Below are 14,458 nucleotides of genomic sequence, written 5' to 3'. Positions count from 1 at the left end.
GAGTGACTGCGAAATGAGCAGAGCAGTCACATGACAGGTTTGGTTGAGAGCCAGCAGTCGGGTCACCTCTAATGCACTCTGAGAGAATACAGAGGTAATGTTAACATAAAAACATAAAAAAAACAAGCTCTATCAAAATTCAGAGATTTTAGTTTGCTTATGTCTGATCAGAGATGACAAGACTTGTCGTTTTTTTGGTAAAACTACAAAGAAGACCAATAGATTCCAGTTGTTTCCCCCCTTGAAGAGTAACGCTTGGTCCTGCATCTTTAATGAGTGACTGTGGTGAAGAAATAGCGGCGTACGGGTCAGTGGCAGTTGCGTAATCCTTTACGTTTGACAACAGTCCTTGAAGTCTCCGTCTGCTAGCATGTCTGCATGCACACCGCTTCAGATCTTCTCAGATGTCACCCTGTAAACCCCAAGGTCAGGTCACTAGATTTAACCCTCGTCCGGACTCATGTCAGAAATCTCCATAGAGTTCTGATGTTTTTGATTGGATTTTGTGGATTCTTTTTCTCCCATCAGTAAGCAGCTACCTGCACATGTTTCAATTAAAGTCAGCTGCAGCTTTAAGCAGACTTCAGGTTGGGTTTCTGAGTGTAGGCGGATGTTATTATTACCGTGTTCTTACCAGTGGGTTTCAGCTGAGCCTCACCTAGAAGTTGAGTATTTCCTATGGTGTTAAAGTACCATTTTGGTGTCACAACAAATTTCAGGTCTTGGTGAAGAATAACATATTTAATTTCAAAAATCATTCAAAGACATTGTCTGGAGGATGGATATGATGCGGATGCTCCATCTGCTGGAGTCCACAGAGAAGCACTGGTGAGTTGTTGGTGAGCCTGCACTGACCTCTGCTGGCTCTCCACCACAATATTCATTACCATGGGAGAATCTCTGGACATTCCTGGTAAATGTAACCCGTAACACTCAAATTTTATCTTTAACATTGTTTTCTTTTCTGTTAATGCACTAGGAGGATAGCACACTTCCACACAACTTTTGAAAGCAACACTTAACAACATATATCCCAAACTGTTGTTTAAAGTCCAACATGTGCTGGCAGGCGGTGAACTAACAATACGTAGTATTGGCTTTTAGTTGTGTATGATTATGCAGACATACTGTGATAACTACAACTTTGACAGTTTTACAATATCTATTTATTTATTCATTCTGAATTTCTGTATTATGGCTGTAGTAAAGATAACGGAAATCAAATGTTTTACTTTGTATTGGCTTTTATTTATTTCCTGTTTCATATATTATTATTATTCATATGTTATTAACTGAGTGTGTTTGTGTGTGTGTGTGTGTGTGTGTGGGGGGGGGGGGCATGGGTTGAATCACATTCCAATTACCACTTAATTTAGTGTTTCGTCTGGTAAACGTCTCTGCATGCCTTAAAATTTGATTAAGGTCAGGATATTTCCAAAAGGAAACCTGACTCAAGGATTTTATTTTCACATTTGACATAATGTTAGTCAGTTAGTAGAAAGTAATGTGAGACATTCTTATATTTGGTCCTATTTATGCCACAAAATTTGAATTTAACGTTAAATAATATTAAGAAGAATAAGAATAAAATACATGATTAGCCACACATAAACCCTATATATAGAGGTAAGTATCTTGGGATATTATTATTATTATTATTATTATTATTATTATTATTATTATTATTATTTTACAGTTAACCAGTAAAGCTCACTGTAGCACTGTTTCTCAGCAGAGTTGAGAAGAAGAGCCAATCAGCTTCCTCTTTAGTGCGGCGGTGGGCGGTACTTCCTGTGTGTGTTACGTAGCTGGGAGCGTCAGACGAGCTTTTCCTGTTGTTATTATGCAGCTATGCAACAGAGTTGCTCAGCCTGCTTTGCTGGTGCTGCTGTAGTGAGTTAAACGGACTTTAACGGAGCCTAGTTTTTTTTCTCTATCTATAGAAGTGCAACGGTAGTTAAACAATGCAGGCCCTCACAGCTACAAGGTCATTCTTTCTGCAGAACCCTAAAACTATTGCTGCGGTCACACTTACAGGTAACGTATCCACTGGCGTCCCAAGTTTTAGGAGAAATGACCGGAGGAAGTGGTTTTAAATGACCCACCTTGTGTAATAGTAGTATGTCTGTAATGTTTATGGAACTTGGCGCTGCCTCAATGGACATTTATGAAAACGAATAGTTTTAAGTAGCTTTTAGAATAACAGTCGTACTATATTTGATTTTTTGAAATGTATATATTACGCTTCGAAGCATGGTACAACGCCTGCAACATGACGTTTTTTTTAACAGTCGGTCTGTTCCTTGACAGTAAGCCGGCGCATGACCCGGCCAGTATCAGTGGCGTGGGAGGAGCTTAGGGCAAAAACTGCAATAAGAAACCTGTTAGAGCAGACTGTTTATTGCATGACTAAATACTTGATGACATAAATGTGCAAAACTGGAATATCCATTTAAGGAGATCGCCTGCTAATTACTCCATAGCCTGGATTCATCATATGTTGCAGAGTTAGCTGCTAACTTCATTTAATTTGGAAAAAAATATGGATAATCTTGTGGTATTGACGGAATCCGTATGGCTGAAGTTGACTTTTGCTACGTTCATGGACAGATTTCAACCATGCTAATGTACATATTGATCTGTGAGTGAAGTTCACCGGCTGGTAAAAAAAAAAGGTGCACACCTTGTCAAGCTCATTTAGGCTTGGTTCTTTTCAGGTTTTTGTAATTGGCTTATTACATAAGTCAGCGTGATCATACCTTAATTTGCAAAAGTAAGGACAACTGGCTCAGTCAGGAAACTCTTTAAGTAGACTCTGTTTGTTTAAAGAAGGCTTATTAATTTAACATATTTTATTTACGTATGCCTTCACTGTGTGGTTAGAAAATCAAAAACTCCGTTCAGACAGACTTTCAAGTCAGCAAGTACAAAAGCGACTTTAAAATATCTGGGATTAAATAAGGATAGAAATAAAGACTTCCTTATATTAGATAAGAAATCTACAATAATAGCTGACTTTCTGAGTCATACTGTACAAGTAAAAAAACAAATAGTTGCAGACACGTATTAACAAACTTATCAACAAAACTTTTTCTACTCCAGTGTTTAGTTTTCTTCTTCATCTGAATATTTTCCGGCATCCCTCTCCCCATCCATATTTTGCTGTCTAGTTTACCTTATTTTGCACAGGCTTTTACATTCTTGCAGTCTGTTGGTGTGTTTTTCATATGCAGAAATATATACATTCATTATGCACATTTCCAGAGATCACCCTAGTCAGCTGTAAACTTCTTTATATATATATATATATATATATATATATATATATATATATATATATATATATATATATATATATATATATATATATATAATTGTATTATTTATTCTATTTTAACAGCTGATAACTATAAAGTGTTTTTGTCTTTCTTATGTTGCAAATTTGCCCTTACTGCACAATCTCCTATTCTTGTGTTTTGTTTTTATATGCATCATAAGGCAATGGATACATCAATAAACAGGTCTATGGCACCTTTTGTGTCAGTGAGACAGTTTGTTTTAGGCAGCTTTCTCTCTTGTTGTTAGTGTTCATTGGAAATGCAAGCTGCCTGGTTTTACTTATCCAAGAACTCAAAAAGCAAAAGAACCGATGAAGCGTGAGAAGATATAACCTTAAAATGTTTGTAGAAAAACAGGCAAAACCATATTTTTTCACACACTGCATAAAAACAATACATAAACCTTTTTTTTTTCTCAAAGTCTGACATTAAACCAGTCTACAATGCTCCTATTTTAGGCTGCCTTGCTCTCACGCACCTTTTTAGCCCTGCTCAGAAACTTTCTACAGGACTGAGATGTTGTGTGATAAGAACGTTTGAAAAGAATATAAGCAAAGGTGTATAAGATGGTGGTCAGACGAGCAATGTTGTATGCTTTAGAGACAGTGGTACTGAGGAAGCTGACGTTAGATATATTGGGGACAAAGCCAGAGAGGCCAGACTGAGGTAGTTTGGACACACACACACAGAAGGAATAGTGAGTACATCGGTAGGAGGATGCCGAGGCTGGAAATGCCAGGCGGGCGGCCTAGAGGAAGATCAAAGAGGAGATTTATGGACGGAGTCAAAGAGGACACGAAGGTGGCTGTTGTGAGAGAAGGAAGATGCAGAAGGTAGAATTAGATGGAGACGGATGATTCGCTGCAGCGACCCCTGAAAGGTAAAAGCCGAGCAGGAAGTTATTTGCTTGTTACGTCGTCTGTACACCCACACAGCATATTTGCTGCAACCCTCGTACATCCCCAGTTACTATGGTGTTTTCAGGCTTGCAATCTTCTACTTTTTGCCTTCAAACGTTCCAGTAGTCATTTTGGCAATCACGTCGGTCTGTGTTTTTTTTGTTTTTTTTTTTTTTATGTGGTTTGCTTTCACTTTGTACATTTTGCAAGAAAAATATAACTTGTAGCAGAGCCACACGAGAAGAGACGATCGTTGCTCCCACTGGGCAGAAATGACCAGGGCCGGACGCGCCGCCGGCCTGGAAAAGGACGAAAACTGTTACGGAAATCCTGCGTTCAGCAAATCTGTTTTGCATATTTGTGCTGTTATTACAGCTGCTAAATGACCGGGAGTGTCAAAGGCAGCTCCCTTCATGCAGGTTTTGATACACTTTATGTCCAATTTGGGAACGTCGTCAGATTAATGCGTCCCTCAAGCTGAAGGAGTCCCACAACATGCCGACAGCATGCGTAACTAAGCAGGAGGTATGATTTCAGCATGACGTTGACAGCTACGGTGGCCTGTGAAGTCCAAAGAGACGTATGTTTTCTGTATTTGGGTCGTGGGAAACAGAACCCATCTCCTTCCTGAAAGCTATGGTGTTGGGACCTTCCCATGCTGTGCATATAATTGACTGAAAAGATGAGCAACGCAACTACAGGCATAAACATGTTAGAGGCTTACAAAGCCTTTGCATCATCATCATCTGGGCTTTCCCAAATAAAGGCATAGGAATCTTAGGATGTACACCTCTGATTTAGAAGGATGTAGAAAGGGATGGGGTTATTTTTTTATTTTTTATTATTTGTTTTAGTAACTGTCTGGGCATTTCTTTTATCACAGGAGTGGGTTTGTTTGGGTTGAAGAAATGGATGGCTGGGGGGGTGTGTCGCAGCAAAGCCCGGTTAGATGGAAAGACCGTACTGATCACCGGAGCCAACACCGGAATCGGCAAAGAGACCGCCATTGACCTAGCCAGGAGAGGTGGATGTTTTACCTTTGGTTTTATATACCGCGGGAAAGACGGCGCTCTGTTCAAACTCACACCATGTGCTTGTGGGTGACAGGTGCGAGGGTGATTCTGGCCTGCAGAGACATGGACAGAGCCAACAAAGCTGCGGAGGAAATAAAGAAAAAAAGCGGGAACAATAACGTGGTTGTCAAAAAGTTGGACTTGGCTTCTCTGCAGTCGGTGCGCCTCTTCGCCAAAGATGTCGGCGCAAACGAAGAGCGGCTGGATGTTCTCATCAACAACGCAGGTGGTTGAACAACGAACGATGACGTGGCGTTTCGCGTTCAACGGCCGACGGACAGTCTCTGTGTTGGCGAAATAATTAAAGCGCAGTTCTTATCCCCAGGGGTTATGTGCTGCCCACAATGGAAGACAGAGGATGGATTTGACATGCAGTTTGGCGTGAATCATCTGGGTCACTTCCTTCTAACCAACCTCCTGTTGGACCTCTTGAAGCAGTCGGCACCAAGCCGCATCGTCAATGTCTCCAGTTTGGCACATGAAAGAGGTGCGTGTTTTTTTTCCCCCCCTTATCTCTTTATGTTTTTGTCTGAAAGCTTTGGATGCTCCTTTTTTTGTTTTACCTCTCTAAATACGTATATCCCCCTCTTTATTTAACAGGTCAAATCAACTTTGATGATATAAATCAAGAGAAAAATTATAATCCTTGGAGAAGCTACTCTCAAAGTAAACTCGCCAACGTCCTGTTTACTAGGGAGCTGGCCAAAAGGTTGCAAGGTACTAACTTCGTGTCTAACTTTATTTAACAAGAATGTCGTCTGTATTTTCAGATTACTGTTCCAACAACCAGTGACCCCCCCCACACATTTTGGCACACCTTGTAAAGATGCTTATACAGTTATAAAGTAAACTCTTAATTGCAGTAACATAATCTCACCCTAGATTCGTCTCTACTTTTATTTAGCAGTGGAAAACCCTACCTTTTATTATTGTTCTTGTTATTAACTGTTAAAGTGTAATTCATTTTTGTTTTATTTGACAAATATACTGACACCCAGTGGCAGGGTCCCTGTCTTCCCCGTGTCCCTTTCTTCAATCAGTTTAATAAATCTTGCACTCCAACAAGTTTCCCAGGGTTTTTTGACAGGAAAACAGACCTATATCATCAAATAACCTCCACTATGTATTAAATAAATACCAGAACTGCTAAGGCACAATGTAACTGAGACCTGCAATATTTTCCCCATGGAATGTAGAGTCCTCGATGTTTCAGGTACTCGTTTTGGATGCCCAAAACAGGCGATTATACCCACAGACTGCGAGCGGGTAATGACTCCCAGTGTAGCAGATTTGATCGAGCACTAGCTCTGTGTTGAAGTGTGGGAGAAGGGCTCCCGTGCGCTTAACCAAAAGCAGCAAATTTTCAGCATGAAACCTTAAAAAATGGTTCTACCACAGCAATTAGACTTTATAGCTTGTGTACGTCCATTGAAAGGTGCAACTCTTAACAATTTCTTAAAGGTGCATAGCGCACCTTTGAGAAATTATTCATTTACTTTTTTTTCCATATGTGATCTTACAATTGCCCGATGTATAAAATTAAATAAACTCCATTTACCGCAGTTGTCTCTATAGGCTAGATATTCAGTTCATGAGAACATCTACTTTGTTGAGTCTCCACCCTAATCTATGCATTAGTGAGAGAACATGGGCTAACTTCCAGATTTATAGCTTTCTCACCTCAGATCGCTAAACAAAAGACCTGTGCAGTCAGCGCCGTATCCTTTTTGTCTTCTACCATGTGCCTGCACAACGCTGGTTGTCAGTTCAACTTTTCGCTAGAGGGGGCAGACGTCTGCGAAAATCCTGGAACTTAATGCTGTGCTCCTTTTAAAGGATTTTGCAGATGGGGACTTCAGTGTTTTCTGGGTTTGAGGTGACAGTCAGGAAGAGGAGAGCTATAGCCTGTGATCGTTTCTCAGCGTTTACACTGTAAAACCTCATTACATTCACATTCACTATTGATCATTTAGTACTAAGTCAAAAGGGTTCAAAATTCTGATCAATATCTAAAAATAAATATATAAATAACAAAATATTAACACTTTTTTATTTAGTCCTAATGATCAAAGGTTCTGATTAAAATAAATTATTTTATCACACTTAAAAATTTGTTCCTAAATGAAAGCCTGGGTTTCCTAACTGTGAGTGTGAGATTATGCTACAGCAATAAAAGATTTCATTCTAAAGTTGATTTTAAGTTTACTCACACATCTTTAACAGAGACGCTGTAAATGCAATCGCATCATCATGGTTGACATGATGTCTTTATTTAGATACCGGGGTGACAACATACAGCCTCCACCCTGGAGTTATTCGCACTGAGCTCGGCCGACACTTCTGGCCCACCATAGCCTTGTGGAGGAGAGCGTTATACACGCCTTTCAGCTTCTTCATCAAGAATCCCACAGAGGGAGCGCAGACCACCATCTACTGTGCTGTGGAGGAAAGCCTGCAGAAGGAGAGTGGACTTTACTACAGGTCAGTGACTCGACATGTTTAGTTCAACAACCAGAACCAATAAAGCGGGATGAATGGTCATTTCAATTCAATGGAGTGCAATAATGTAATACGTGAACAGGCGCAGGCAGATGCAAGATGCCTATTATGAATATGCTTAATCTATTATTATTCATCAGTAACACATACATGGCATCAGAATGGCAGGGAAAACTGTAGCAATCACGCTCATAAAAGCTCAAGGTCGATTTTTATGAGTGTGATCATTTTAGCTCTAATTCAAAAGGCTTGTTTATGTAGAACAATTAGCTAATTGAAAATAGTTTTAAAGGTTGACTCACAGTTTGACACTGTAAAAAATTAGGTGAAGTTAGAGAGCACAGATTATATATATTTATATATATATATATATATATATATATATATATATATATATATACTGTACATACACAAATATATATATATATACTGTACATACAATATATATATATATATATATATAAATATATATATATATAGATATAATCTATGCTCTCTAACTTCACAAAAAACTCCACAAAAAACTCAAAAAAAAAAAAAACTCAAAAAAAAAATAAATATATATATATATATATATATATGTATATGTGTGTATATATATATATATGTGTATATGTATATGTGTATATATATATATATATGTGTATATATATATATATATATATATATATATATATATATATATATATATATATATATATATATATATACTGGTTTACTGTATGATTTAATATATATCAAGATTTCTACAGGATTGCTGCTTTACTTTAATATACACACCGCTCAGAAAATAAGGAAACACTTTTTAATCAGAGTATAATATTGAGCCAGTTAAACCTCTGGAATATTGATCTGGTCAGTTCAGTAGCAGAGGTTGTTAATCAGTCTCTGCTGTTTTAGTTTTAATTAAATTAACAACAGGGGAACTAAAGATCAAAAAATAAGACGGCACAAAACACAGGAATGGTTTTGGAGGTGGAGGCCACAGACATTTGTTTCCGTCCTGAATTTTTCTTTTTTTTTTTACTGCTATTCAGTTGTTTTGGAATTGACCGGGGTCAGTTTTTCTGTTGGTAGCATGAGCCGATAACTGGACACCACAGAGTTTGCACAGGGTAGTTCAACCCCACCAGGATGACACCTCAATACGTGGCACTGCCAGAGGGTTTCCCAGCACAGTCTCAAGATCATGGAGGATATTCTAAGAGACAAGCTGTTACTCTAGGAAAGCTGGACAGGGTTACTGGAGGTCCTTACCCCATCAGCATGACCGGTATCTGCTCGTTTGTGCAAGGAGGAACAGCATAAGTACTGCTAGAGTCCTACAATGTGACCCCCAGCGGGCCAGAGGTGTAAATGTCTGACCAGAACATAAGAAGAAGACTTCATGAGGGTTGGCCTCAGGGCCTGAGATCCCGTGGAGCTTGACTTGCATTTACCAACTGAGTCGGTGCAATTTGCAACAATTTAGTATCTTATATGAAACTTAATCCCAGAATCTTTCCCAAAATTCAACCCCCCCTCCGTATGTTTTCCCCATTTCCAATATATTCCAGACTCAGAAGCAAAGTAAAAACGGAATTTGTTTTTTTTTAAATGATGGTTTAGCTCCTTTGTGATGATATTCAGTTTGATACACCTCACTTTTATTAGGAGACAAGATCCTTGAGATGCTTCAGCTTTTCAGCAGGACTTTATTTATATCCTGAACATATGTTTAGGAAATAAATAAAATTTCCATAATAGAAGTTTGAAGAGAGTGCCAGACTTCCTAAGTTTGCTTGCCCAAACAGCGGGAGTAGGGTTAAAACATAATTCTATATCAAGGACCAGAAAAAACAAACATAGTATTTAATAATAATAATAATAATTATTATCTTTATTTGTCTTCTGCATTTAACTCATTGCTAAGGGAGCAGTGGGGAGCATTCTAGGGGTTAAGGGTCTCGCTCAGGGACTAGGCCACCACTCCCCATGTTTTTTTTTTTTTTTTTTTTTTTTTTTAATAAGCAACAGTTTCTAGTTGTGTTCTGGGAAAAAGCAGCGTTACCCTTACTAACACAATCCCTGCAGTAGAATGTTATTCTGGCATGAAAATTATAGCAGCAAAACTAAGTTAAATGAGTTTAAAAAAAAATCTATAAAGCAAGAGAAGTTCTTTAGAATACGACACAAACAATAAAACAAATAATACCCAACCAAAAATATTTAAAGATCAAATTTTTAGGTTGCTTTTTTAAGTGGCAACCAATCACAAGCACATTTTTCCATTCTGATGTCCACTGTTGCAAACTCTATTTCCTTCAGTTGTTTAGCCTTTTATGCCACACAGAAGATGGATGCAGAAAAGATGCTCAACTAATCTGAATAAACAGCTTGAGTTCGGCTGCTGGAGGAATTTCATTTTCTCAAGACCCGAAGAACACAATGAAGGAAACAGTTGCTTCAATAAAACTTTTATGTGCCCTGTAGAGTATCCTGGAGTGAGCCGAGAGTGACTCTAAAGTTGGCTACTTACCGTGCAAGTTTTAACTTTTTTTTTTTTTTTTTTTTTGTGAAGATGGATTGTGAAAAAAGCTCTAAGGAGAAGCTTAAGTTACAATTATTAAGATGCTACAACAAAGAACTAGCAATACTTTCAGCTCAGTTCAGTTTACTTCATTTGGCTCCAATTCACAAAGAACGTCACCTAACAAGTCAGACAGGTCCAATTCATATCAGACATGTGGAGTCAAATTTATCAGATACTATCTGGTCCTATAAAAAGGTTTAAATTTAAATTAGATCCTATTCACAATACATAATACGATGCAGCTGAATTCAAATTTGAATGCCAATCGGTAGAACCGTTTCTGTCTAAGAAAACTTAGCCGACTGCATCAAGTTACTGACTTTAGAGCCCTCATGAGCAATCACGTGGCAAGAGAGCTTTTTTGTTTTATTGAAGATGATCCAGATCTACATCTTTTGGTTTGTCATCTTAGTGTAAAAAATATATCTAAAATGAGAATAAAACTTGGCTAACACAGCATTTTTAAAAATGGTTTCTCCAACTTTAGTTCTGCCCATTATGCCAAATGATCTGCTCGGTGCTGCGTTTTACTTTAAGTGCAGTAGCATGTTGACATTGATTGCTTTGGCACTAATAAACTAATCTGTGATCAGATAAATCCACTGGGACTAGCTCTCACATATGATTTTGATCGGTTAATAATGCCCAGATCAGCCATGCTTTTAATTGAGCGCAGCAGACACAGAGCGACCGTCAACGTTTAGAATCATAAGCCTTGTCCCCGATGAATGTCACTCAGCATTCATGCTCCTTTTAACTCCGTTTTGCCCTCTGCTGACTCCCGGGGAACATTTTTCACCTTTTCAGGTTGCTGAACGCTGCGCTGTGATCACCATCTAGTTGTTAACATTGCGCGTCACCCAGCCGGCGCTTTCTGGGGCAGGTACAATGGGTTCAGCAGGGCTTTCTTAGAACAAAACAGCTGCTTGCTGAGTTGATGAGAGCAAAGCCGTGGGCTGCAAAACCAAGGCAATTATCTGCGATGCATTTAAAGTCCCTGTAAAGGTGAAACACATTACAGAGGTGGTTGATAAGTACCTAGAAGGAACACTCCTTCCCATTATGCAGATGTTCTAGAAGTAGTTACATTTACATTAGTGTAAAACGCAGAAGACAAGATTCTAGTAGTAAGTTCTTGATTTTCTTTCTCCTAAAGGCAAAAACTCTATACCAACTGAATGAATATAACATAGTATATAATATACAGTGTTTTACAAAAGTATTATCATGTAAAGCATATGTGAACTTTTTCCCATTTTATTCCCCATTACAACCACAGATTTTAAGGCATTGTATTTGTATCTGTTGTGGTAGACCAGCATTGCCCATAATTGTGAAGTGGAAGGAGAATGATAGGACTACAGTTTTTAGTTTTTATAGTAAAAAAAAAACAAATACGGAAAATAACCGTGGCAGAATAATACTGTGATACTTCCAAATAAAACCCAGTCTAACCAATTCCCTTCAGAGGCCAAATTATTAGTAAGTAGAGTCCTCCTCTGAGTCATTTTATCTCAGTGAGGGTCTGGTAGTTTTGTTCGAAGGTCTCAGGGTTTTGTTGGAGAACGTCAGTGAGCAAACAGCTTCATGAAGGCCAAGGGACACAGCAGCCAGGTCACAAAAATAGAATAGTTTTAAATATATCTGTTATCTATTTATATCTATTATCTATTAATATCTATTTTAAATAGTTTTAAAATAGAAAGATCATGGCACAACGTGTTCGTTCACCCAGTCCAGAATTCTGCAACCTGGGACTCCAGGGCTGCAAGTGACTATTTGGACCTTTCACAATGACTCCTAATAACTTGGCTAAAAATGATAAAGAACCAAATAATGTTTTTAAATATAGATAAAATAACAAACTCAGATTTTAGCAGTTTTCAGGTTGGTTTTTTTTCATGTAATAATCACATTGAATTTCTAACGATAATGGCTTTAATAGTACCAGTCATATTTTTTAGCTCTATTTTTTTCCTATGATTAGGTTTGAAACTATGTGATTTCATCATTTTCCAAAAATATCAACATCCCATAGAAGAATTTTTTATCCATCCTCATTTTGCAAAAGTGTTGTGTTTGTCTTTACCTTAGAATCTAAAAACAGAAGTAGATTTATGTTCCATTTTCCAATTATTCATTCAAAATTGCCAGTTGCCTTTTTTTTAAAAGGTCATGTAAAATTTTCAGCTCTAAATGGGTTTTTCTTTTTGCATGTGTCTTTGGGTTGTAATGGTGACAGACCCGTGACCCACACATGTTAAAACTGGCAGAGACAAACCCCTAAAGACTAGTGTCTGTAGTTACTAGGAAAGGTGATTCTACAAAATGTTGACTCAGGGGAACGGAATACAAATGCTTTGCTTATTGAAACAAAAGGAAAATAGTCCAAGATGTATAAAGATGTGTGAACATTTTTGTCCTCCCTCTGTTCATTACTCCCAAGGGATCACGAGCTTTACCTTTATTTGTTAAACGATTTGAGCCGTTGTTCATTCCTCTTCCTATTCACCCTTATCTTTCTTAGCTTCCGGTCTGACTATCTGATAAAAGCCGAATAAACTGAATTGATATTTTGTGATTGTATTCATGAGGCATGAATATTTAGCGAGGTAATAAAATCGAATAAAATACAAAACCAAGACCTGTGACTTAAAAATAGGCATTTGATTTTGCTACTTAAACTTGCAGAATTTCTGCAGTTCATTAATTAAGTAGTTTGACAATTAGGCATTTGTGTTGATCTTGCTCTTTGCAAATCTAAAAAGGCCCCAGTGCCTCATTATCGCGATTTGATCGCCACTGTCTGTAAATCTAATAAACTCAACAATCTTCCTAACGGACTAAATAAAAGGAAAATATTGATTGGATCTTAGATGGTGAGGGGAGGAAGAACGGTCCTGCAGACAATGATATGTTTACTTATTAAATTGACAATGTCTCTTTACCGTGAGCGGGCTGAATAACCGTCCTTATCTTGTTTTATTACCCTGTGAATTGCCGCCCGGTTGCCAATTGTTTTCATTTATTGCAGAGTGATTAACTTACTGGTGTGTACTTGTGTGAACGAAGTGACGTGCTTAACATCCAATTCCTTCCCTGATTACTGCAGCGACTGCGCCCGTAAAGCTACCGCCCCTCAGGGCCGCGATGATGAAGCTGCCAAGAAGCTGTGGGATCTGAGTGCCTCCATGGTGGGCCTAACACAGTCACAGTGACGCGCGCGACGGCGCCGACGGACCTCGTCGTCTTCACGGCACCAACGGGATCGCAGAGCAACCCCGATAGTGAACCCGGCACCCCTTCTGGCGAGCATCGGTGTGACTTTTTCACAAATGAGTTCACAAGCGACAGGAATTTCACATTTGATAGACATTTATTCAGAATGTACAACAAACTACTTGCAAAAATACTATCCATTCGACTATGTTGTATTTTCTGTATTTAAAAAGAAGCACTGCTTCACAGGTAGGTTACATGGAAGCTGAACGATCCTTAAACTGTCATCAAATGACATTTCACCAGTGTCTGCATCGACTGGGAGCTCATATGTTGTCCGCTTTTACAAGACGTGTGCTTTCAAAACACTCTTCTTTAACACTGCTAATGGTAGCGCTTTTCATTTTTATTTTCTTTCTAATGGCCGTTAAAGTGCCGTTGAACATCACAGCCCATTGCGTTGCCTGTGAGACAGGGTGTTGATTAGCATCAAGTTCACTCATTCTGTGTCTTTATTTTGCTTTATGTTAAATGAACAATGTAGACATTGTTAAAGGTTAGTTCACCACTTTTAAAGTGAGGTTCTGTTAACTAATAAGCAGTAGATATCTTACCTACCTCTTCATTTAGTCTAAAGTCATATCAGTGCTGAATGCGTCTGAATGCAAATGCTAATCTGGATCTCTACTGATCGAAGACATCTAGACAGTTAAGATAATTACTTCACAATCTCACTTCAGAATTTCTGAACTATCCTTTCAAGTTCATGAACGTAAATTAAACTGCCTTCATATAATAAATATATAATCTGTTCATTTCATATTCCTCTTTTTTTTGTTGTTTCTTTCTCTTGAAGGC

At 38.2% G+C, this 14,458-nt stretch overlaps 1 protein-coding gene across 3 annotated transcripts; it reads left to right on the top strand.

Annotated features, from left to right (window-relative positions):
- Positions 1 to 389: 389 nt before the first annotated feature.
- On the top strand, positions 390 to 14,413 carry LOC105932358 (retinol dehydrogenase 13). Of its 3 annotated transcripts, none has more exons than XM_021320953.2 (7): positions 390 to 426; positions 5,121 to 5,261; positions 5,345 to 5,536; positions 5,636 to 5,797; positions 5,911 to 6,027; positions 7,587 to 7,791; positions 13,494 to 14,413. In XM_021320953.2, exons 1-7 carry the CDS (start codon positions 405 to 407, stop codon positions 13,597 to 13,599), a joined length of 945 nt encoding a protein of 314 aa, XP_021176628.2. In that variant the 5' UTR covers positions 390 to 404; the 3' UTR covers positions 13,600 to 14,413. The 3 variants fall into 3 exon arrangements, with proteins under 3 accessions (XP_021176628.2, XP_012726937.2, XP_021176627.2); XM_012871483.3 differs by lacking the exon at positions 390 to 426 and adding an exon at positions 1,809 to 2,037; XM_021320952.2 differs by lacking the exon at positions 390 to 426 and adding an exon at positions 3,772 to 4,218.
- The last annotated feature ends 45 nt before the right edge of the window (positions 14,414 to 14,458 follow it).

The sequence above is a fragment of the Fundulus heteroclitus genome, chromosome 2, assembly GCF_011125445.2.
Source record: "Fundulus heteroclitus isolate FHET01 chromosome 2, MU-UCD_Fhet_4.1, whole genome shotgun sequence".
Taxonomy (NCBI): domain Eukaryota; kingdom Metazoa; phylum Chordata; class Actinopteri; order Cyprinodontiformes; family Fundulidae; genus Fundulus; species Fundulus heteroclitus.
The sequence above is the reverse complement of the archived record's forward strand: the minus strand, read 5'-3'. Positions and strand labels throughout refer to the sequence as shown.